This window comes from Ictidomys tridecemlineatus, chromosome 9 (assembly GCF_052094955.1).
Source record: "Ictidomys tridecemlineatus isolate mIctTri1 chromosome 9, mIctTri1.hap1, whole genome shotgun sequence".
Taxonomy (NCBI): Eukaryota; Metazoa; Chordata; class Mammalia; order Rodentia; family Sciuridae; genus Ictidomys; species Ictidomys tridecemlineatus.
In genome coordinates, this window is record NC_135485.1 from 35255750 (window position 1) to 35280957 (window position 25208).

Sequence of the window (25208 nt, forward strand, 5' to 3'; positions counted from 1 at the left end):
TTAAATGTCATTTGCTCAGAAAAACCTTTCCTTAGTCACTCTATCGAATGTAGTCTTTGTTTATCATCTATATTCTTTCACAGCATCCAGATTTATTCCACTGATGACATTTTTTAGTGTATAAATTCTTAGATTTGATTGGCATCTTCCTTTTTTCATCAGGATCTAAGTGTGATGAAAGCTGGAACTGCTTCTTTCTTGTTCATCTCTGTAACCTTGGCAATTAGCACGAGACCTTCCATGAGGCAGGCACCCAATAAACAGGTGAATTAATGAAATCTGAAAGCATAAGTGGCATTTATCTTTGTTCCTATGCCAATATAAGTAAATTGTGAGTTATCTAAATGCAAAGAAACTTGAGCTAGCTATGAATTATTCAAAAGAGTAGGACCACAGATTTCAGGACAACTACAAATAAGTTACTTTAATAATGAATTCTGAAAATATTAAAATTAAATAAAATAAGGAAGGAGCTCTGAATGCTCAGGAGAAAATGAAAACAGGTCTGGATTACCCAGCTTTCATTGGCAGGGTTTTTCCTACTGACAAGATGTTCTTCCAGATCTGCTTAGATATAAAAGAAGGGACGAGGGATTACCATTTGGAACATTATAAAAGCTAAAATAACAGCCCTCCTTCCTAGTGATGTGTGTAGTTTCATGTTACAAATGAAGCTTAATTGCCATGTGTATTTCTAGTAAGAAAATAATAGCTAACACTTTTCCACCCTAGAGTGTGTCGGGTTGTCAAGTCCAGAGTGTCACCTCTGGGCTAGGAAGCAATTTCCATTTTCACCCCACCTAATAAGTTCAGAAATGGAGGCTAACCAGGTCTTGTGACCTGACCAGGTAGCTGTCTGTTAAATGCCTGAAAAGTCACAAATTAGATGTGTCTGACTTCCAAACCTTTGCTTTTAAGTTATGCTGAATGACCTGTCTGAGAAAGTTGTTTGAAACTTGGGAGCACATTTTTTCTTTCCTAAAATATCCCAGTTGAAATTTATATCCCTATGGCAATCTTCAAAAAGAACTTGGCAACTCATAAAGGGTATAATATCCATGGGTTATACTATTATTTCAACTACTTCTAAACATCATTTATGATGAAATCCCATTGCACTTGTACAGAACTGGGGTCTTGGAAAGGATCTTTAACCTTTCCCTCGTCTTCCTGCTTCCATCTTTGGTTTGAAGAAAGGAGATAAGGACAACAAAGCTATACTGGACGTCTGTAATAATAATAAAAAAAAGTGAACTAATATATATTCTAGCCACATTAAGAAATATAAATTTTCTTAGTGGAGTGTAGAGACAATGATCACTATTATACTTTGGACAATGACTGCTGGCACACAGTATGCATAGATAACAATTTATTATGTATTAGGAGGAAGAAGACATAAACATTGTGTGGAAAAACTTAATGAAGTTTTTGTGGAAGTGATACATTTAAGCTGGATCAGGAATTATGGTAGGATTTAGACATTTAGACAAAGAATCATACAATGTAAATGTTTTTTGTTGCAATAGGAGGCTATAGACAGGAACTCTAAGCCAACATCCCTGCACTTGTATACCCTTCAGTTGCACATATATGAAAAAGTCATACTAAAATCATTTAACAAACTTTAGAAAGCAGCAGCTAACCAGTAATCAGTATAAATACTCTGACCGATCAAAGTGGACATTAGTGGTAAATAATTTGAAGAGATCTACCAGCTGGTTCACCAAATATCAGCCCTGCATATTTATATGTTAGCAGTGGTTTTTGTTCCATAATAACACTGTGGTTTCTATAAGAAGTAGTGTTAAAAAAAGTCACTTCCAAACTTATTTTTTCCTAACTAAGGTTTTATAAACAAACTCAGTGAGCTAGTTAAGGACAGAATTCACCTTAGCTTTTCTTCATTATTCAAAATATGGCTTCAAAACCTGAATATAAGTAGAGAAGGGCTTAGCATTAAACACTCGAGATGGTGTTGGCTTCAAAATGCTCCCTTGGAACTTGGAAACTTTACCATTTTCAGGACCAATATCAAGGAAAGTGTAAAAGCCATATGGTCTATCTTCAGTCAAGATCCAGGGCTGGCACCTGTAATTTCTTACCAGTTCACTGAATGAAAGGCAGAGCCCCCATATGGTGCCACATCTCCTCAATTCCTAGCACAAAAAAAGCTTTCCTGGCTCAGGATCTTACAAAATCTTGTATAAAAGGAGAAAATACTTTCCCTCAGTCCATTTGAAAATAATAATCACAGATCTACAGTCAAGCACTGTTTTTTTTTTGGTTTAAAATTAAATGTGCACAGAGGAAAAATACTATTGAATTCACAGATGACTTAATAATTTTAAGATAACCTAAAACAGAGCATTCAGATTAATTTTATTATTGTTCTTTATAAGACAGATTTGACAGTGATAGTACCAAAGAATAGACATAACCTTAAGCCATTACTAGGAGATATTACCTTATCCTATTCAATACAGAATTCTATTAAAAAGGACCATGTTGAGAGAAATTTTACTGTAAAGAGCTCTTTGAATATCATGCATGCCCTGGATCAAGCCAGACCATCAGTAGGCTGAATACTTGGGCCACAAGACTTTGACCTCTCCAAACTAATTTCCCTTCTTAGCATAACCCTTAGTTTGCAGACCCTTGAATAAAAATAGTACAATGAAACCATTGTTGTGTTCACTGTTCAAAAGAGTACTCACTGCCAGAAAGCCACTTTTTAATGCCCTTATAAAATTTTCATTTGAGAAGTAGGAAAGTTCTAGTAGTTCTTACTACCTAATGTTCCATAATCTAATTTAATCCGATGCTGTATGTCTATTTTAAGACACTTAAATAAGCCACTTCATATCACTTGGAGGATAAGGCAGCTATGGAAGAATATATATATATATATATATATATATATATATATATGCATATATATACATATATATATATATATACACACACACACACAAACACACACACATAGAGTGGGTTTCTGAAGTAAAAATTTAAAAGTAACATTAAAAGTAAAAATTGGAATAAACTAGAAGGAAAATCAAGATAGACTGACAATGCTATCTTCTTTTACTGTTGAATAATTCATGATTTTTTGATGCCTATACATGGATGACTATTAAAATATCTCCCGAATCCTTTTTTTAATATTTATTTTTTAGTAATAGGTGCACACAATATATTTATTTTTTATATAAAATTTTATATGCTGAGGATCAAACCCGGTGCCTCACGCATGTTAGGCAAGCACTCTACCTCTGAGCCACAATCCCAGCCCCCACCCCCATCCCCACCCCCGAATTCTTAACCACTGTGTTTCACTTCACTTCCCTACCTACACATACCTCAGGTAATTAAAATATAAACTATCTAGAAATACACTTAGCCTAAATGCTCTTACTTTCTGCCCAAGTCTGTATATCATTCCATTCTCCTTGACCTGTGAATGGTACCATAATTCCACAGGAACTGGTAATTAACTTTACACTGGTCCTCCCATCAGAGACATTTTATTTTCTTACCATCACCAGACTAACACTGACTCAGTTGTGAGTCATATGTATTGAGATGTCACTTCCTGTTGCTGGTATTATGTAGCCCTTCTATTCCTTTCCACAGCACTCTGGCACTTATCTCTATATTGCACATGTGTAGTTTCTCTCTCTCTCTCTCTTTTTCCCTTCACTTAATTGTAAGCTCCTTGAAGGCACAAACTAGATGCTGCAAAGCTCCTAGCATAGTTCCTGGCACAGAGCAGAATCAAAAAACATTTGCACAATGATAAGTGAATGATAGTTACTTGAATGATTATTATGATAAAATGCATATAGACAATGTAAAGTATAACATAAGAGACTATGTTTATAAGAAACAATAAAATCTTTTTTAGATTGGTAGAAACAGAATTCAATTGCTTTTCTACAATTCTATTATGTAAATTATCCCCAGAGTCCTGAATTTTACCATCTAGAGACATAGAAGAGTGGAAGATAATAAAATAAGCTCAATCAAAAAATAATGCCATGGACTTTTTATTTGTGACTGGGGCCCACATAATGAAGAAGGGAGTGGAATTGGGTTTACAAATGAAATTAATAAATGACATCTTTATACACTTGGTGGGGGTAAAAGTGTAAACTATGCTGTTATGTAGTTTGCTGACAATTCAGTTGTCAGTGAAGTGGAATAAAAAGGGAATGTAACACATAATGATTCATTTTCAACATTCTAGATGTTTTATAAGATTCAGAATATTTTTAGTTTATTACAATATTAGAGTCTCTCAATACATATTTAAAATGTCAGGTCAGGTAACTTCCTGACTACAGAAGTCAAAATGTCTTACACAATGGTGGCAAACCAAATTTGCCCTTCTTTCTGTAGTAGGGAAAATAATGTCCTAAATAATTTGAGCAAATGACCTACCTATGATGTATACACTAATGATATGACATGTTAAATGAATGAAAATAATAATTGCATGGTTCCAAAGTTGGAGAGTGTCTCAGAAATTGTTCTTTATGATTTAAAAAAAAATGGGCTTTTTATATCAAACACTGCATTAACAAGCTTTGGAGAAAACCCAGGTCTCCAAAGTACAAATTTATGTTCTACCATTCCATGTTGCCTTTTTACAGTTACTGAGGCTGCTAAGAAGCCTGTTATTTGTAAAACAACAACATGCTTCCTGGCCAGATAATCTATGGCCAACTGTCTGCTAACCACCCTGACTAAGAAAAGTGATACTTACAGAATATTGTTTGAAGGTTAAACAGTCCATCCACTTCTCTAAGTACTCTAAAGTTTTTCCTTGGATTAAACTGGGCCATGAGAAAGCTACATACTTGGACCATATTAGTTTAGCGCCTTGAAGAATTGCCTTCACTGAGTTGTATGTTAATATAATGCCTTCAGCTTTTATTGAAGGGGACTACAAGAAACATCAATATGAAATTCATTACTGAGTTTACTGGGAAAAATTTGACATCACTTGCTACAGTAACCAGTTTTCCCTATGATAAACCCCACGTGGCATTTTGATTTTTAAAAAGCAACTTCAGGATAAGAAAAAGCTTTTATCTGAGAAAATTTGTTATCATTATTTGATTAATGAAAAAATAATTCCCCCCATGTGTTACATTTGTTACCAAGAAGCTTAGAAATTGAAATTCTACTACTATAGCTGTGGACTGCAAGCTAATGTTGGCCCAGTGGTGGATATGTCGGAACCTACTTTCCTTCATCCTGGTTTTCTATTTCTATTTTAGTTAATTATAGTTTAAAAACATGCATTCTTTGTTAAACTGCCTGAAATTCTTTTGGAACAAGACAGATGTTTAAAATGGAAATAAATAAATAAATACACTTGAAAAATGTGATGTTTTCTATGAATTAAAGTGACTCAGAAAACAATGGCACATTCCAAAAGAGTTTGGATAGTATGTTGATATGTCTGTATCGCCGGTAATTTTTTATCTCTGTATTCCATATTTTTCTTACCCAGTTTAGAATTACTGCCCCAGATTTATGGAAGCAATCTTAAGAAATTAAAGTTAATGAATTTTAAAAAACTATAACTCAATTAAGCTATGTGCCAGATGCTGTGCTAGAGCAGATACAATAATTAATAAAACAAAACTTATTTTCCCTCATATATTGTAACCTAGTGATAGAAAAAGATTTACTGACAATAAAACTAGAGATTAATGAGATGTTATAAAAGGAATTTGTGCCAAGTGCTGTGGAAATACAATGGGAGATGTCTATTATATTAGTCTGGAAAGTTTTTAGGTTAAATAATATCAGATAGATCTTAAGGAATAAAAAGAAATTTGGTATTCAAGGAAGAAAAGAGAAAAGATTATTGCAAGAGGGCTCAGGGCTTTAATATATGCAAAATACTGTGCAAAGGACAAAAAAAATAATTTATTAAAATCAACATCATTATCATTATTATGATTGGTGAAGGAGCTAAAAATAATATGCAATTACAAACTATGGTAAGGGGTCTACTGAAAACTTGAGGGCAGCTTACATACTTGCTACGAGGTCCTAATTATTTTTGGACTACTGATGCTGAGAAATTTCCTGAGGAATTGACATATGGGCTAGGGATGAGCTGGTTGGGAATAGCAAATGGCTGGGCAGTATGCTTACTGATGCAGATAATCCTCAAAATATTGTCAGCAATATTCTTAAATAGGGGACCTCACAGTAAAAAGTAAAGCTTAAGCAGCATCAAAGAAAGCTGAAAGGACTGTCTTTGGGAATAAATAGGAACATATGCTAGAAAGGCTGGATCCACCGTGAACTCTGGCAGAGAATATAAAAACACAGAATGAATCATGGCACCTTCCAGGATATGAGGGAAGGAAGCTGGTATTCTGAATTCTGTTTTAAGAAGACAAAAAGTTTCAGGGCTGCCCCTGAAATAGAGTCCTGGGGCATAACAGCAGAAAGGTTCTATAAGATCCCTAGAGAAAAATGGAAAATTATCCAGACTTAAATATGGAGGCTACTTGTGCCCCTCAGTTACAGGATAGTAAATGGGGGAAAATCAGATTACAGTAGACTAAGAATTAAACTGAAAGTAGGCAATTTTCTTTCAAAGTTTGAGTGGAGAAATGAAGGTAGAATCTTAGGAGGGAGTGCTGTTGTTGATTTTATGGAAAATTAAGCATGTTAAGCATTTTCATAGGCTAAAAGAAAGACATAAAATGGAAAAGATTATTTTGATGAAATAAGAGAAAAAAAAACATAACTGATGGAACAAGTTTGATAAAAATCACAGACAGAAAAGATTGAAGAGCTGGAAGGGTAGAATTAGTCTTGGACTAAAGAAGGAAAATTGTATGTGAAGGAAGATTCTAGAAGTATTTGGAAATTGCATAGAGAGGTACTTTTGTATACAGAAGGGCATAAAAATTTAGAGTTGGATTCTTTCATCCAGCAAAACAGATTTAAATTGATTAAGTATTATTGTTGAGTTTCACAAACAAGGCTAAAAATAATATAAAGTCCTTTCCACACTAAGAGAGCAAGGTAGACTCTATTTTCTAATACAGGGCTCAAAAGAAACTTGAACATAAAGGAGTGAACCTGCTAAACCTGCTAGTTTAGTTGCAAAAAAAACATCTATAAAAATCAACATGACACAATCTACAAGCAAACAGTGGATTGTTAAATCCATGTTTAAATATGTTAAAAATATATTTACTGTTTATAAAAATACACAATCAATTTATATCTCTGAGAAGTGTGTGTGTATGTGTGTATATATATGTGTGTATATGTGTGTGTGTGTGTATATATATATATATTATATTATATATATTTAGGGTGTAGTATTGGGTATTGAACCTAGGGTGCTTGGTCATTGAGCTATATCTCTAGATCTTTTTATTTTTCATTTTGAGACATAAGCTCACCAAGTTGTTGAGGGCCTTACTAAGTTCTGAGACTGGCCTCAAATTTGTGATCCTCCTGCTTCAGGCTCCTAAATCAATGGGATTACATGTGTGTACCAGCAAACCCATCTCTGAGTAGTTTTCCTTGTGAGGGCAATTGATACTTGCTATTTTACAAATTTTAAGTTTTCTTATGCTCTTTTTATTGACAGAAAATTTAATTGTATCTACTTATGTTCACAAAAGCAAAAGACTTCCTTCAGACATGTTAGTCTAAAAGGACACCAATAATGGGCCAAGTACAAAACTCTTTAAATCAGAGGTAGACTGCATTGAAATTTCTTTTTGGCAGATAGGCCATCTTTAGGACTTCTAATTAATTTCCTCTCAGTTCTAAGAACCTGTTTTTTTCCTAAGGTAAGTTTAGGAAATATCTCTCAAAATTCATGTGCATCATGAAATTGGATAGAGTACCCACTTTTAAATTCACTGTTGTAAAATGTTTAAAACATTTTCATGAAGGCAAAGGAGTCCTCTCGTTGGATTTAAGATCAGGAATTCATTTATTCAACAAATATTTTTGAAGTGTCTCAGTGTCAGGCACTGTGTTAGTCACTCTACCTGAGGAGAAGCCAGTACAAACAAGCAACATGCCTGTTGTGTTATTCTAAGTAAACCTCAGAACTAAAGTAATGATGTTAGTTGCTTTCTTCAATATTAGATTTGAACATCAACAATTTCAACACAGATTTATCTTGTCTATGTGGGCAGACAAATCCAGTATTGGTTAGTACTAGGTTATTGCATTTAAAAATTATTAAGAAGTTTTTTTTTTTTAATTTATCAGGACTTCAGTTTTCAAGTGGAAGAGTTGAGAAGGTAATTATTTGATAGGCCTAATCAAAATGTCAACTTGATTGGCACCACCAAGTATTGAAAATAATACACTAAATAAAATCTTACAACAAAACTTTATAATTTATCTTTTGTAACATATTTATATTCTATCTTAAAATGTTAGTACAAAAGAGTATGTGTGACTAATGCAGCTAAAAAGAAGTAATTGCATAGATAAAATGAAAAGTTTTACACTATATGGGAAATGAAAACATAAATCAACCATAAAATATAATAGAAATGCTGAAATAGCCTAGAAGTTAAGCATAGAAAATTGATCAGATACTTTTTAATATGTATTAATTGTATCTGTTAGTAGGCCAGAAGAAGAGTTGATAAAATGAAATAAAGCAACACTCTGTAAAACTTCTATAGATGATGAAATTTAGGACAAAGAAGCAAGACTTTTCAACTAAAACAATCATTATATGTATGTTTAAAGGGCTTTATGTGATAGAAATGAAAAAAATATACATTCAAATAATTAAAGAAGAAATAAAATCAGCAAATGTTATTCTAAATTTAAAGAAATAAATTTAGTAGACATAGAGTTGAAAGAAATTCTCCAAGTAGAAGTCTCTACTATTATTAAGAATATTTTATGCCTTATTATAATCCAAAGCCTTCTCTTAAGGAAACAATTATTGTATCAAAGAACAAAATACCCACTAGCTTCATTACTTGCAACCTAAAATATGGAAACGAATAATACTAAAATAAGTTAATCTTAAAAGCAAATAACTTTTCCCATTTAGACTATATGAACAATTTAAATTCCTAGGTATTCTAGCACCTACATATTTATTCCACATAGTATGGGGAAGATATGAATTCTATTTGGGCTTTTACAACCAAGTGACAAAGATGGGAAGAAGTGAAGGATACTCATCCCATTGATAGAACCTGGAATTCTATTACAGTGAAGTGAGTTCCCATTTTCTTTTCACAATCTCTCCCCTTATTCAGTGTAGTGATTTAACAGCATGAACTTGATGGTCAAATAGACAGATCTGGATTCGAGTACACTTACTAACCAGCTGTGTGAGCATGGTCAAGTAAATAACTTTACTAAGCTTCAGATTCTTCATCAGTAAAAAATGAGAATTAAGGAAAGACCCTAGTTTTAAGATGGCTGTAAAGATTATGTTGAGAGAGCATATGTAAAATCTTAGCACAGTGTCTGACACATAGAGCTCAACAGACGCTGGAGAGTGGTTTTAACAAGTGTTACTACTGCTATAGGCACTCCTAAAGGATTTCAGGCAAGAAAATACTTTGGTAAACACTGATATGATACACAACCATATATGAATCATATACATATATGAATTTCCTTAATGTCAAATTAATATCTGCCACAAGGCAGATGTGTTAGGGGATTCTATTAAGATCAGAAGGGAGTTCTCACTTACCTTGTCATTTACTACACTCTTCCCATCCCAAGCCCATCCTCTTTTGGTGAAATAATTAACAGTTGCAAATTCAATTAGGGCAGAGAACACAAAAGCATAACAAACAGCAATAAACCAGTCCATGGCAGTAGCATAAGCCACTTTGGGGAGAGAATTTCGAGCACTGATGCTCAGAGTTGTCATTGTCAGAACAGTTGTCACTCCTGCAAAAGAAAAGATGGAAACCAAAACATCGATAGGTATTAGCAAGAGGGTGTTAGAACCAGTTGTTTGTTTTTATATTGTTTCTTTTCCTAAAAGCTATCTTTGGATACCATTTTAATTTCCCCAAAATTACCTGGTTTAAGAAAACAGTGCAACAGTGTTTAAATAGTTTTAGTTTTTGAAGTAATGACTCCTGAACATGCCTTCAATTTTCATTATTTTTCTGTATAAATTATATTTTTGTTTTGTTTTTAGCTAGTTTAGGTTAAAGAGACTGACAACAGTTACATAGAACCTTCGAGGAAAACTCGGCACTTTAAATTGACCCATTGCTCGTTAACATAAATTAAAAAATGGACACACAACTGGCATTAATTTGTTCATCAACTGTTGGAACCATTCTGAGATGAGCCAGTCACACACACCCACACGCAGGTGATCACAATGGAACTATGATTAAGTTCTTCATTCAAGTATGACTAAATAAGTATGAAATTAATTCTGGGTTGCTCAGCCTTATGAGAATAGTTGTTTTTCTTATTGTAGCTTAGAATATACATGAAATAAAACAAGGCTCTAAAAATAAAACCTTATAAAAAGTATATACTATTTTCAAAGAATACTTTATATCCTTGTTGGTTTAAAATAAAATCTCATTCAGTTTCTAGTTTTTCTGCCTATGGTCAGGACAGTCACACTTGTTGAAATAAAGGAAGGCGGTGACTCAGGACGTAAGTTGTGCTATCAGCACTGAAGACAGCCACAATCACCCATTTTATTAGAAGTCCTATAGACTGATGAGATGTTTACTTTTGAGATTTTTGTACAGCAGATAAATATGAGACATATACACGCATATACACATATGTAAATAGATGACAGAATTTTATATGTACACATATGAGAAAGGTTACTCATTATGTGAAAATGTACTTAAATTCACCATCAGCCAAGGAAATACAAAGCAATAATGAGATACAAAAAAAAAACTATTATCATCAAAATACTAGCAAAACCGTAAAGGACTGATACTGTGCTGATGTTGAGGAGAATGGAAGGGAACAAATATTATTTTTCATAGTGATTACAAGTTGGTGTCATAGCTAAGAAGTTGGATATCAAATTTTGAGTATGATATAAGGTAAATATCCAATTTATTCTTTTGCATGTACCATCACTATTTATTAAAAAGGCTTGTTCCCCATCATGGGATCTCTTTTGAGAATAAATTAATTTTACTTATATGTCTTATTTCTGGGCATTCAATTCTAACCCAATGATCTCTATATCTACCTATATACAAGTTTCACACTATTTTTGATAGTCCAGCTTTAGGTTTATTTTTCATATCAATAAGTTGAGGTCCTTTCTTATTCAACATATTGTTCTTTTTCAAGTTTTTTTTGGCTATTTGTAGTCACTTATATTTTCATATGATTTAAAAATCAGCTTGAACTTTTCTGCAAAAAAAATGTTACTGGAACTTTGGTAGTTATTGCAGTTAATCTGCAGATTGCATTGGGTAAGTACTACTATTAAGAGTTTCAAGTTTAAAACATGGGATTTTTTCCATTAAAGATAAACTAGATATATAGAAAATGTTTCCATGGTTTTTTTCATTTGGCAACATTCTGTTGCCTTCAATGTATAAAATTTTCACCTTCTTTGTTGAAATTTTTTATAGATGTGTTATTTGCTTGGATGCTAATGTAATTGGAATGATTTACTTAACTTTATGCTCAGATTTTTCATTGGTGGTGATTTTTGTATGTGCATTTTGTACCTACAATTTTTATTTTATTTTATTTTATTTTTATAGCTCTAATATTTTTATGCTGTTTACTAAAGGAAGTTTCTATGTAGAAGTTCAAGTCATCTGCAAATTGACTTTTACTTTGTGTGCCTTTAAGTTTTTCTTTCTTTCCTAATTGCTGTGGCTATTGCCTGCAGTATAATGTTGAAAGAATGAATGAGAATAGACATTTGTATCTTGTTCTTAATGTCAAGGAGAATGTTTGTAGTCCTTCAACTATATATTTCTTAAATACCTTGTATCAAGTTGAAGAAATTCTCTTCTATTGCTAGTTTATTGGGTACATCAAAAAAAAAAAAGTTGTGTATTTTATCAAAAGTTTTTCTGTTTCTGTTGAGATAATTTTCATTTTTTTCTTTCCATTTTCCAGAAAACAATGTTGAATTACACTGATTAATTTTTATATTTTGAACCAACCGTGCATTCTTGCAATAAATCCTACATGCGTGTGATATGTAATACTTTTTATTTTTAAATTTATTTATTGGTTCCTTCTAGTTATACATAACAATAGGATTCATTTTGACATAATTATAAAAGAATGGAATATAATTTATTCTTATTCAGTCTGCAGTAATTCCCTTCCCCTCTCTTACTTCCTACCCGTTCTCTTCCCTCTGATCTATGGATCTTTCTGCTATTTACTTACCATTTTATTCTTTCTTAATTAGTATGTTGTGGATGAACTTGATATTGAGATTCACTGTGGTGTATTCATATATGAACATAGAAATGATAGGTCCGGTTCATTCCGCTGCCTTTCCCTATCCCATCCCTCCTCTCTTCCCTTCATTCCCCTTTGTCTACACCACTGTGGTGTAACCCTTTTTAAATGTGTCTGGCCTCACTTTGTTTATATTCTGTTGAGGATATTTGTGTTTATATTCCCAAGGAATATTAATCTTTGTTTATTTTCTTCCTGATGATTTCTTCCTCTGGTATCTTGATAATATGGCATAGAACGATTGAATGCCCTTGTTAGTGTTTCCCTGTAAGTTGAGTTGTAATGTTCCCTCTTGTTTTCCTGGTTTTAGAAATTCAAGTCTTCTTCTTCCTTCTTTACTTACTTATTTATTTTTGTACCAGGGATCAAACTCAGAAGCCCTTAATCACTGAGCCACATCCCAGCCCTTTATATTTTATTTTTAATTTTTACTTTGATAGAGGTTCTTGCTAAGCTCCTTAGGGCTTTGCTGCGTTGCTGAGGCTGGCTTTGTACTTGTGATCCTCTTGCCTCAGCCTCCTGAGCCATTGTCATCATCTCCTCCTCCTCCTCTTCCTTCTTTTCTTACTCTTTCTAATTAAAGGAAATTTTGTTTATCTTTTAAAAACCAGCTGTGGTTCAATATTTATATTATCTATTTTTATTTTTATTCTCTATTCCATTTATCTCTGCTCTAACATTTATTGTTTCTTGTTGCTTTGAGTTTAGTTTCCACTTTTCTACTTTTTAAAGAGGAAGGGGTTAGGTTACTGACTTGAGATCAGTTTTCATTTTTTAAAAATTTATATTTGTTCTTTTTAGTTATTCTACAGTAGTATGTATTTGTACATATCATATATACATGGAGTATAACTTCCCATCTTTGTGGTTGCACATGATGTGAAGTTACACCGGTAATGTATTCAAATATGAACATAGGAAAGTTATGTCCAGTGAATTTTCTCTATTTAACATAGGTATCCACAGGTACAAATTTCTCTTTGAAAAATGTCTGTGTCATAGTCCATAAGTTATCTTAAAGTTTTTAAATAAATTGACATATAAAATTGTATATATCCATGTGGTACTATGTGATATTTGATACATATATACATTTTAAGTCAAGTATTTTCTAATTATATTTATACTATATAGGTAAATACAAAAGACAATATAAATATAATTATTATTTTAACTCCTTTTCTTCCTATCAGATTTGAAACATAGGTGCATAAGGCAGTAATTATATATCTGTATAATGATATAAGTTGTGATATAGCAGCATAAAAAGGGAGGATGGAGCTGTATAGAAGCAAAATGTTCACATATTATTAATATTTAGTCATCAATAGTGCAAGCTAGATTGTTAAAACTTTAATCTGCAAGACAAACACTAAGAAAATATTTTTAAAATATTTAGTTATAAATAGTAAAAATTACATTAGTATATTTCCTGCTGCTGTTACAAAACACCTGAAACTGGACACTTTATGAAGAAAGAATTTATTTAATTCAACATCAGGTGACCCTATCTCTTCAGACTGAGATGAAAGGACCCTGATTAATTACTCAGATTCACTGGAAGAAATAAACAACAACAGTAAAGATATCTGAAGATACCCTTTAGAGTTTTTGTAGACCAGGTCTGCTAATGACAAAACTTAGTTTTTGTTTTTCTAAAGATATTTGATTTCTACATAAATTTTGAAGGATAGTTTTGATGGATATAGGATTCTTAGCAAACCCTTTTCTTTTCAAAACTTTGCATATGATATCCAACTGCCTTCTGGTTTGATTCTTGAAGACTGGTTAAGGGCCAATTACATTGAGGATGCCTTTACATAAGATGTCATTTTTGCAAAAGTGAGTCTTCTCATTTGATGCTGTAAGTCTGTATCCTTTTTAAGTTTAGGCCCTAGGAGTCTCTGTTTTGTTAGTTGAGTGATCACCTAATGACTAGACAGAATTTTCCTTAAACACCTGAGGAAAAGAAACAAACAAAAACAAAAAACCCAAGCGATTATCTTTGCAATATAGTTCTGTGTGCAGTTCAGGCTACGCTTTCAACATTCAGCCAGGCTGCTTATAATTCTGCCTTGGTATTCACTTCCTGCTTGTATAAACCCTCAAGAACAACCAGAGGTGAGAAAATAGGGCTTACTCTGGTCTTTCCTGAAGATGTATAGAACACTGGGTTATATATGTGGCCCTATAGACTCCAAGAAATATATCAGTGCTTTTCAAAATTCTTGTGTAACATCTCATTCTCCAGCCTTTCTGACGAATTTTTGGTTAGTCTATTATTTGACCCAGATGTTGTCTGTTGCTTCAGGTAGGATAAAACTAAAACATTTGTCTATAAATACTTTCAGTGAATGAGAATTCTCTGTCTGGCAAACTAAAGACAAACGTTTGGACAGGGTCTTCCATGGAGCCATCATTTAGATCAAATGACGACAATTCTGAATGAGCAGTTGTAGCCAAGTTGAGTGGCCAAAATAGAAAATGGACTTGTGACTGATTTCTTATTGTTTCACATTTTTTTTTGTTTGAAAATGAAATACCAGGAAAAAATTAAAGCATAAAATCTATAAGGAAAGACTATAAGACTATAACACTAGTTACTTATGGGAATTAATAATAAAGGGATTTTATTACTTTTTTTCTGTGTTTTATTTTTCTGCAGTAAACAAGTTTTCCTTTAAGATAAAAATATACAAAGGTTTTTAATTTAAAAAGGGATACTTCATGTCATCTTTAATTTCTAATTCATGTGTAAATTCTCAGGACAACTGATGGATGACTAAAAGCTAACAGACTTTTTTAAAAAAAGTTAAATACCTCTAGTATACAATAAAAGTTCAAATGATGGAAAACCATAGATTAAATTCTGTTTCAATGTCTATACTTGTATCTTAAAATTAGATTTGTGTCTGTTCATTCACACTAATAAAATATTATAATAATTTCAATATGAATTTACAGCAAGGCTATTTTTCACTATATTCAAATCTCCCCTCTATCTAAATTTGTTTTCTTTCATTTGATTTTGGGATTTTGACAATAATACTGATAACATTATCTATAGGATCCTTCCTTCCCTTCCTGCATTCTTTCCCTTTTACCATTTAACTAGGAGGACAAAATTTTTATGTTAGCTCTTCTGCTTACTGCTTCAGCCTCGCCTGATCTCATTACACTGTAAATAGAGCAGAGCATTAATAGACAGGTGATGGGAAGCTCACAAAAAAACTGCATGTGTCTGTCTTCCAACCTTGGGCATTTTTCTATACCTTGTAAGGTAGGATATAAATGAGTGCTCCCTTAACGTCCCTTCAACAGACTGTCTCTTCCTTCATCAGCTCTGTGTGACCTCTTCCCCTATGGAAGATTTGTTTTTTTCTTAGTAAAATAAAAAAGGCAAATTTTGGTGCTCTCAGCACAAAAATTACTTGCTTATATCTGAAATGTATCCGATCATTCCCCATTGCACAGACAGTACCATATGGCTTTTTAAAATCCTAGTTCATTTTACATATTATTTCTTATTTAAGGTGTAGATGCCAAAAAAAATTACACATCTAATTGGTATTTAAACTCATAGTAGTTTAGCAAATGGTATTTTAGCTAAGGTGGATGAAAACATGCACTGAAAGAAAAAAGGTCAAATCAGAAGAGGTGCTTTCAGCACAGATACACAGGTGGGATCTGTGGCCAGATTTCTGTGTTCTGAATCTATGACCTTGGGGAACTTTTCTGGCCTCTTTTTTATCAAAGTTTCCTCATTTTTAAAGTGGTGATTACAGCCATCAATAGTATTGCTATTGAGATCAACCGAGTTACTGCATGGAAAGCTGTGCTTCTATTATAAAAAGATACTTTGATGCATGTGAAGAAAAATCACCCTGAAAACATAATCAAACAAATTTAAGTAAGAAAAATAATGTAAAATGAAATCCTCCAGTAGATCTTTATTTTATCGAGGGTTTGTATGTCAGTGTTTGCATTGGGGTGTTGAATGGAAATTAGAAATCAGATGCAAAAACTGCAATACAATAAATGTAAAATTGTTTGATACCACCTGCTGGTTACTGCTAGAAATGGCAGAACAAAAAAAAAAGTGTTGCTTTTTTTCTTTATAGAAAAGCAATAAACTCTTTCCAAAATAAAATAAAATGACATTTACAAGTACAGACTAAATACACTATAAAAGATTATAATTTTAATTCATAAATGTACTATATTTGGATGATTAAACCACTAAACCTTCTACATGTTAGAGAAATTAAAATCTAAATAACATATCTTTGTCATAAAATCTAATGCATTCAAACTCCACCAATTTAATACAGAAATAACTATGATCTAGAAGAAAACATTTAGAAGACTAATTACTCTGTAGGCCACAAAGTTCTTGAGGGAATGACAAACTGATTTTTTGTTTGTTTTGTTTTTCTTACCTGAATATATCTGGGATTTCATATATCCAATACTCATATCACTTTCCCTAAACCCTTTTCATCTTGAAGTTTGACACTCAGTGAAAGGCTCCACAATCTAAATGATGTCATTTTCACATTCAAAGTTGAGGTGTAGAAACATAAATATTTTGTCAGTCTGGGCAATTGTACATGCTATTTGCTCTACCTGGAGTCTTTCCTCTGTCACTCATTCCTCTCCTTTTTATTTAGCTAATTCCCATTTATTCATTTAATAAATTATTAATGAGCACCTACCAAATGTCTGGTAATTTTGCAGGCACTGGGAACGCATCAGTAAACAAAATAGCAAAGACTCCCACATCTTAGAGTACACATTCTGTTAACACTGCCTTACACATAGCACAGTTTTTACAATCTGAAGGATTTTTTCCCCTAATGACACCTATGACCTGATCCAATGCACAACTCTATCATATCCTATCCTTTTCAAATTATTTGTCAGTTTGCACAATTTTATACCCCAATAAACTATAAGGATCAGAACCTATTTTTCTTCTCTCTAATATCTAGGAAGGTAAGAGCCACTTAAATAGTTTTTTGAGTGAATTAGATTTATTGAAACCATGTTCCCAGTGATCTGTAATGGATAAACATTTATTCATTAGAATAATTGCAAGAAACCTATTCCTGCTTTCATGAAGGAAGTGAGTATTTCATCTTGACTTTGTGCTGGCTCCGTGGAGCTGTGAATGGAACACAAGCCAAACCAGATAAGCTAAAAGATATTAAAAAGCAAGAATAAAAAGTAATCTCATGCATATTGGACAAGGTCATGCTGAGCTATGATAGGGCAATCTATCTAGCCCAGGTTAGGTAAGTCTTCATTAAGGAAACAAGGGGAAAAGTAAAAGGGGACACCAGAGAAGGAAAGTTAATACTAGACTAGAAAATAACATGTGCAGAACCCCAAGGAAATGGCAAAGCGGGGAACTTAGGAAGAATGTTAAGAAGGCTGCAAGTAGGGATGGCAGAAAATGAGGGTTTAAAGGAAGGAGACGACTCCTGAGAAGGTAGAAGGAGCCGGACTAGTCAGGGCCTGTTTGACTATGTCGAGGTATTGTAAGTTGACTTCAGGAACAATGGATAGCTGCTATAGAGTTAAATTTCCTCAGGGTAGTGACATGATCACTAATTTTTGTTTAAAATATTAATTTGGCTATTCTTCCTCTATAGTTAAGGTGACAATTTATTATTTTACTTTTGGGGGGTTTTTCTTTCTATAGTAATTTTCTTTTTCTTTCTTTCTTTCTAGATTTCCTTTGTCTTTGGTAATTCAGTTTGTTGAAGATACAAGCTGGTATACATGGTATCCTTCTTCTTGTAGTCTTTATCTTTCTTAGAGATCTGTGAACTTTCTCGATTGTTGTCTGTTTTCATATTTGGAAAATTCTTAGCCACTATTGCTTCAATATGTCTTTTGCTCTCTTCTCAATTTCTTTTCTTTCTGATATTCCAATTATGAGTATGTTATGTCTCTTAAAATTGCAGCACTGTCTGCAGATCATTTGTTTTGTTGTTTATCGATTTTTTTCATTCTTCTTCTACTTGAGTTTCTCTTTAGGAGTTTCCTTGACCTAGGTAGGACCTTGGCCATTCTTTCCTTAACCATGCTGAATGTACTGGATGAGCCCATTAAATGCATTCTTTATTTCTTTACTATGAATTTAATTTCTATAACTTACTTTGATTACCACTTAGAGTTTACCTATATTACCCATCTCTGGCATATTGTTTCCTTTTCTATTAGAGACATTATCACAGCAATGATAGTGATTAATAGTACTTTAAATACCTTGTTCAATGATTTCAACATCTCTAGGATCTGGTATTTGCTTTGTTTTTTTCTGGCCATTTTTGTTTTTATATTTCTTTTTGTCAAGTGATATAATTTTCTGATGAAAGCTGATGATGTAGATTTGAATAATAGAAACAGATAAATAGACTTGTAGTGTAAGATTATATCACTTCTGCTAAGAATTCAGTTTAATGTCTGCAGAGTTGAATACTTGTTATAATTCTAGGTGTCACAGGAAATGAAAGTTAATACTAGACTAGAAAATAACATGTGCAGCCTTGTTTTTGTTACCTATCTCTCACTTTGTTATGGTTTAGATGTGAAGTGTCCCCAAAAGATCATGTGTGAGACAAGGTAGGAAGTTTTAGAGGCAAAATGATTGGGTCATGAACCTTAATACAATCAGTGAATTAATCCCCTGATAGGGATTAACTGAGTGGTAAACAAATGAAGGTAGAGTGTGGCTGGAGGAGGTGGGCCACTGGGTCATGCTTTTGAAGTATACGTTTTGTCCTTGATGAGAAGAGAAGTCTGTCTCTTTGTTTCCTGGTGTGATGTCCTGAACTGTTTTCCTCTGCCATGCTCTTCTGCCATGAGGTTCTGCCTCACCTAGGAGTCAGCCAGCTATGAACTGAGACCTCTGAAACCATGAGTCACAAACTTTTCTTCTTCTAAAATTGCTTTTGTCAGATCTTTTGGTCACTGAGATGTAAAAGCAGACTCAAACACCCCTCTAGACTTTCAACTTCTAGTACTTCTCTTCAGTCCTAATCTAGTTCCTTGAAGCCCCAACACTGACAGCTATGGGGTTACCTCCCACTCCCCTCAGTTATGTTTGTGAGGCTGGAGGGGATGAATGGGGAGGATTGCTTTGACATCACTTGGGGTAAGGCCTTTGCCAAGTCTCTCCCCTTGAAGGTGGGATCTTTCTTGGAGAAGGGTCTGGTCATATTTCAGAATTACAACTCTTCTTTTTTTTAAAGTTACAGATTTTTTTTAAGAGAGAGAGAGAGAGAGAGAGAGAGAGAGAGAGAGAGAGAGAATTTTTTAATATTTATTTTTCAGTTTTTGGTGGACACAACATCTTTATTTTATGTGGTGCTGAGGATGGAACCCAGTGCCCCACGCATGCCATGCGTTACCTCTTGAGCTACAGCCCCAGCCCCTTACAACTCTTCTTAACCCTTCTCCTGCCATAGTCAGGAAGGATGATTTCTCAGATCTTTACCTTGAGACCCTGATGGGATTCTAAGAGGTAAAGCCATGAATATGTACAGTGCCTACAATACTGGGGTTGAAAATTATCTCTTCAGTGCTCCTACCAGAATTTGGTTTCCACAGCTTCTCTGCCACGTAAGGCAATCCAGGCTGTGTCATTCTGAATACACCTGTCTTTTCACAATGTGAGGTGACAGTTTGCCTGTCACCTCAACTCTCTTGTGAATGCAATAAGTCTTTAGTTTTCAGTTTGTTCAGCTTTATATTGTGGTAAGGACAGGAGTGACAACCTGCGAGCCTTGCACATGTTAGCACTGAAGTCTGATGCTCTGGGCCTTAATGTTTATATGTGTGTTGTTTTTTTCCCCCTGATAATTTCCTATGCTATTGGTTGTTGCCTATTCTTTTTCTTCTTCTAAGTTTTTTATTTTTTTTTTTGTTCTGGGTAGCTGAGTTTGACAAATATTCAGAAAAACTAGGTAATAGGTAAGGTAATGAATCAATATAATATAGTCAATCTTTGTGAGTTAAACAATCTGCTAACATCAGCAGGTGATTGATACTCAACAAGGCAAGTTCATAAATCTCTGGATCTTGCCAGTATGATTAAGTGGACACTCCAGTGCTCTAGCACTTCACTATCTTCCAGGTAACTGAATCTTACAATAGGAGCTTAGAATATGAAATTGAACTTAAAATGAATTCTAATATAATGTCAAAAGGTTGTTATAATACTGCTGCATCTATGGCATTTTCAAATAACTTGCTAAAAAATGAAAATTCAAAAAGTGTTTAATTACTATGTATCTGAATTATTCTATCAGCTGACCTAATCCCTCTATTTACATATATACCCATGGATATTCTGGAATTCCTGGGAATTAAGCTGTGAGAATGAATGAAATATTCCAATTCTGGGTTGAGTCACTTCTCTATTACCAGATAGTACCTTTCATATTTCCATAACATATTATAATATATAGCTTTTTGTTTTTCCTTCTTACCTTCTCAAACAGACTCTAACCTCTGGGAGAGTAGGGATCATCTCTTTCTTGTTACCATTGTATCTATAAGTCCTAGCATAAAGCCTGAAAAGTATTAACCAACTGCAAGAATAAATACACATACTATATAGAGCAAATGCCCCTATCTGTGTGGATATAGACATAGAAATAGGGAGTTTGGTTGCATGTATTTGGGATTAAATATAGAAAGCCTGATGGTAACTATTTTTTAAGAATTCAGTCTCTACAGAAATGGTGACTTTGAGATTTCACATAGAAAAAAATCATCATTTTGAACTTTTTAAATAAATGTTTTTGTGCTCATAAATCTATTTAGAAAACATACATAAGTATTGGAAAAATTGTCAAGCTAAGCACCCACTAAAGGCTACTCTTGGAGTGAGCAGATTGCATAAGATGAAACGAATTTTCCCCTCTTCTTCCTTCTTATTTAAAAAGTGTGACATAAGATATTCAAAGGTAGGAGAGACCTAGGACTCATCATTTTTATTGTGTGTCTCGTGGCCTTGAAGTTGAAGAAGGCTGCATTCTAGTAAACAGAAAGGCAAAAAGGGAAGGAGAGGAAAATATGTTTCCTTTGAGGGCATATCCATGAAATTTAGACCACAAACTGAAAATTAAATATGTAGGTTTTATTTGTATCTTTTCAAGGATTTAATCATATGATCATACCTGGTTATAAGGAAGGTCAATAAATGTAGTATTGATTCAATGCACAGAGCTCAATTCAAAACTTTTATTATCATTTTTGATATCAGGAGATAGCTAATCATCTCTGACTGAAGGAGAGTTGTGATCATTTAGCCACAAGCTGTGAAAATTAGATCAAACTTAGACAGGAAAGAAAGAGTATTTTATGTTGACTTTCTAAAATCCTAAACTATCTAAGAAAATAACATTCAACATAAATACAGTGACCTCTTGCCAGGCATTCAATGTGTTTGCTATGAAAATACAGCTTTGGGATAGTTCTAAAATCTCTTTTCCAAATAGTTTGGTCTCATAGAATCAGAATTTCTAGAGCTACTACTATTTTATACACATTGTATTTTCTGACCACTACTCTTTTCTTCCCTTTGACACTGGTCATTTAATCGGTGGTAGTCTGCAAAGTACCTCACAGTCCCTCTACTCTTCTTTCTCTATTCTCTCCCTTGACCAACCTGCTCCCATAAGATGTTCATCCTGGATGCATTCCATGAGCTCCAGACTCAAGTACTGCACTGTCCCTGAGCATCTTCACATCTACTCAATAAGTTTTTGAATCTTCCAGATGGCATTTATATATTCATTAAAAAATGTACCCAGATTATTATGTGCCAGTCACTTTGTTAGATATGAAAACCATGAATTATATTCTCAGGGAAAATACAGCCTACTGAAAGATGGAGATAATAGCCAAACAATTTACATCAGATGAAATATGAAAGGGAAAGTAGGTATCACTCCAAAACTATCTATGGGATACCTTATGCAAGACTTTGGAGTTAAAGAAGCTTCCTGGAGGAAGTAATATTTAAAATAAGACTTGAAGAGTCCAACGAACCTGTTCAATACACAAAAACTCATGTTTCTATGTCATATGTAGGTCAACATAGTCAAAAGAGAAGTTCCAGCAGGTTAGGCTGGGTTAGCTCATGATGGTAAGGGGTTAGTCAATGGCTGCCACTTAGAGTCATGGAAACTTTTCAGGTGGGAGAAAGTTTTATAACTGGAACTGAGTATTAGAAAGATTACTCTTGCTACATTGTGTAGAATGGGCTAAAGAAGGTAAGACTTGAGATAGCTCCCTGAGTCATCACACCAGTCATTGATGGTATACAAAAGAGAGGAGACTTATAGAAAGCTCAAATGTGAAATACTCCCAACCAAATCTATAATCTAAACCAAAACCTATTACAGCTTTCAAAATTCTCCATTGCAGGAAATAAAATTTCACTATCTATTCATTCAAATCGAAATCTAGAAGTATTCTATAATGCCTACATTTCACTTACTCACCATGTTTACATACTTTCCCTCCCTAGTGCTTCTGAGATCTGTAATTTCCTCTTCACTAACATGTATGTTCCTATTCCAGGCCCCTATTGCTTCTCACCTGGATGATGTCAATTATCTTGCTTCCAGTCACCCTGTATTCATTCTCGTCCCATTTAAAACTCTATTTATGCAAGAGTCATCTTAATAACCTTCCCCCAACTAAAGTTTGCCTATTTTACTTCCTTGTTTAAAATACCATTCAAGTAGTGTCAAGTAGATATAAAGTTGCTCAAGGACTGGGTTCTATTTGAACATGTGTAAAACAAATGAATCCTCTGCTTAAGATAGACTAATCAATAACATATTGTATTCCATATGCTCTATAGTGTCCATGATAATTGTGGATCCTGTGCTTAGAATTTGACCTTGCTAATTTGTGAAGTTTGCCATGACTTCCTCAGATAAAATCTCTTCTTTTTGTCTTATTTTGGAATATTTCTCTTTCATCCCCTGTGGGCCTTTGCTACACTTATTTATTTACATTAATGTCTAATGCCTCCACCCTCTGAGTAGCTTGTGGGCATGAGCTGTTTTTAAAATACTGCCACCAAACTCGGATTCCAGCAACAATAATAATTACTCTTTATTTGTTGGTTCACTGAAAAAAAAAGAATTTATTTTTAAAAATCATGAAAAGTTAACACTAGTGGGTGGTGCTTACAGATTACATTAAAAGGGATCTGTAAGTTAAGATTATAGTAAAGTTTAGAATCAAACAAAGCTTTAATCACTTTATATTTGCTCAATTGCATAAATTTATGTCTTTTGCATATAATCTTTATATTCTTACTTTATTCCAGATTGAATAACTTAAAATTATCACTTAAAAGGAGTTACTATGTGCCAGTTTCTATTTTTAACATGGTTTCATGTGTTAATTGTGCAATTCTCATAACAACCTTGTGATTTAGGTATCATATCCTTGTTACTGAAAAAAAAAAAACTTCAAGCTGAAGGAGGTTTAGTATCTTACTGAAGATCACACTGTTAGCAAAAAGTAGAGGGGAGATATAAAATGGTAGACAGACTCCAAATTTTGAAAATTATAACTACGTTATAATTCACCACTACTAAAGACCCACTACTAATGCAACTTTCTAAGCCACTGGTATGCCCATATAATATATTTTTCAATATCATCGATCTATTCCTCACTTGTACTTTAGTGGCATAGACCCCACGTTCTTTATAGATTTTAAAGTTGTATCATGTTGCAGAGTGTGTAAATTGCTTGAAGAGTAGCTATGCTTAGGGGAAAATGGGTACAAAGGTCAGTCTGGGGTTTGGATTCTGCTTCTGCCCCAGGAGCTATGGTAGTTGCTAAGCCTCAGACCCTTTCCCTACTTACATAATGGAGATTATACTTTTTCTGGAGAATATAGTAAGGGCATGTATACCTGATATATACAACTGCCCAACCAATATAAAATTCTCCTTTCTCTATCTATCCGCACTCCTTTTCTTCTGAGATTCAGTGACTATCTCCAAAATGGAAACTAGAGTCAGCATTTTATAGATATTCAAATACTGAATGACACATGCAAATGCCCTGTGTAGAACATATCAGATACAGAATTCGATAGCTTTTCTGCTTCCTTTAGTTCATTAGACCCCCAAATAAGTTGTGCATAAAGATGCGAAGAATACAAACGAAGGATGCAAGAGTCCCATCTAGTGGTAGTTTAAGAAAAAAATCAAAGAACACTTAGTGATTGCAAAGAAAGCCTAAGGCAATTTTATTTTAGTTATTCATTTCTCACTTGAGGAAGAATTTAATGTGTCTCATAAGGAAAAAGAAAAGAAAATTCTGACCTAGATTTCCTTCCAATCTTCCATTGTTCCAACAAAGTCCATAATCTTTTTGGAATGGATTCACATAATTCTGGAGTCATTAAACCCATCGATTCATGACTGAACTACTCTGTTCCTACATTTCCAAAAGGATATGATTCAGATCCATAATTAGGCATAATTTAGCAGTGTCATAATGACCCAAGACCAATTTCTTGCAAGAATAATATCTCATAATCTACTACATTTGAGATGATTTCCAAGAAATCTAGCATGGTTCACATCTAATCTCAAATGAAATAAGTTGGAATAAGTTGGAGTTTGCGTTAAAGTAAGGCTGAATCTACAAACTGTCAAATATGGATGCCTAAGACCCCTGCCTGT

At 33.6% G+C, this 25208-nt stretch overlaps 1 protein-coding gene across 7 annotated transcripts in view; it reads right to left on the reverse strand.

Annotated features, from left to right (window-relative positions):
- The window catches only part of Gabra2 (gamma-aminobutyric acid type A receptor subunit alpha2), a 135045-nt gene that overhangs the window by 8175 nt on the left and 101662 nt on the right, over positions 1 to 25208 (reverse strand). For 6 of the 7 annotated variants that reach the window (XM_021722775.3, XM_078021253.1, XM_078021255.1 and 3 more), the window contains 2 exons: positions 9734 to 9936; positions 4769 to 4948 (listed from right to left, as the gene is read on the reverse strand). In XM_021722775.3, coding sequence (XP_021578450.1) covers positions 4769 to 4948; positions 9734 to 9936 — 383 coding nt within the window. The remainder of the gene's footprint in view (positions 1 to 4768; positions 4949 to 9733; positions 9937 to 25208) is intronic. The other variant, XM_021722776.3, reaches the window with a different exon arrangement.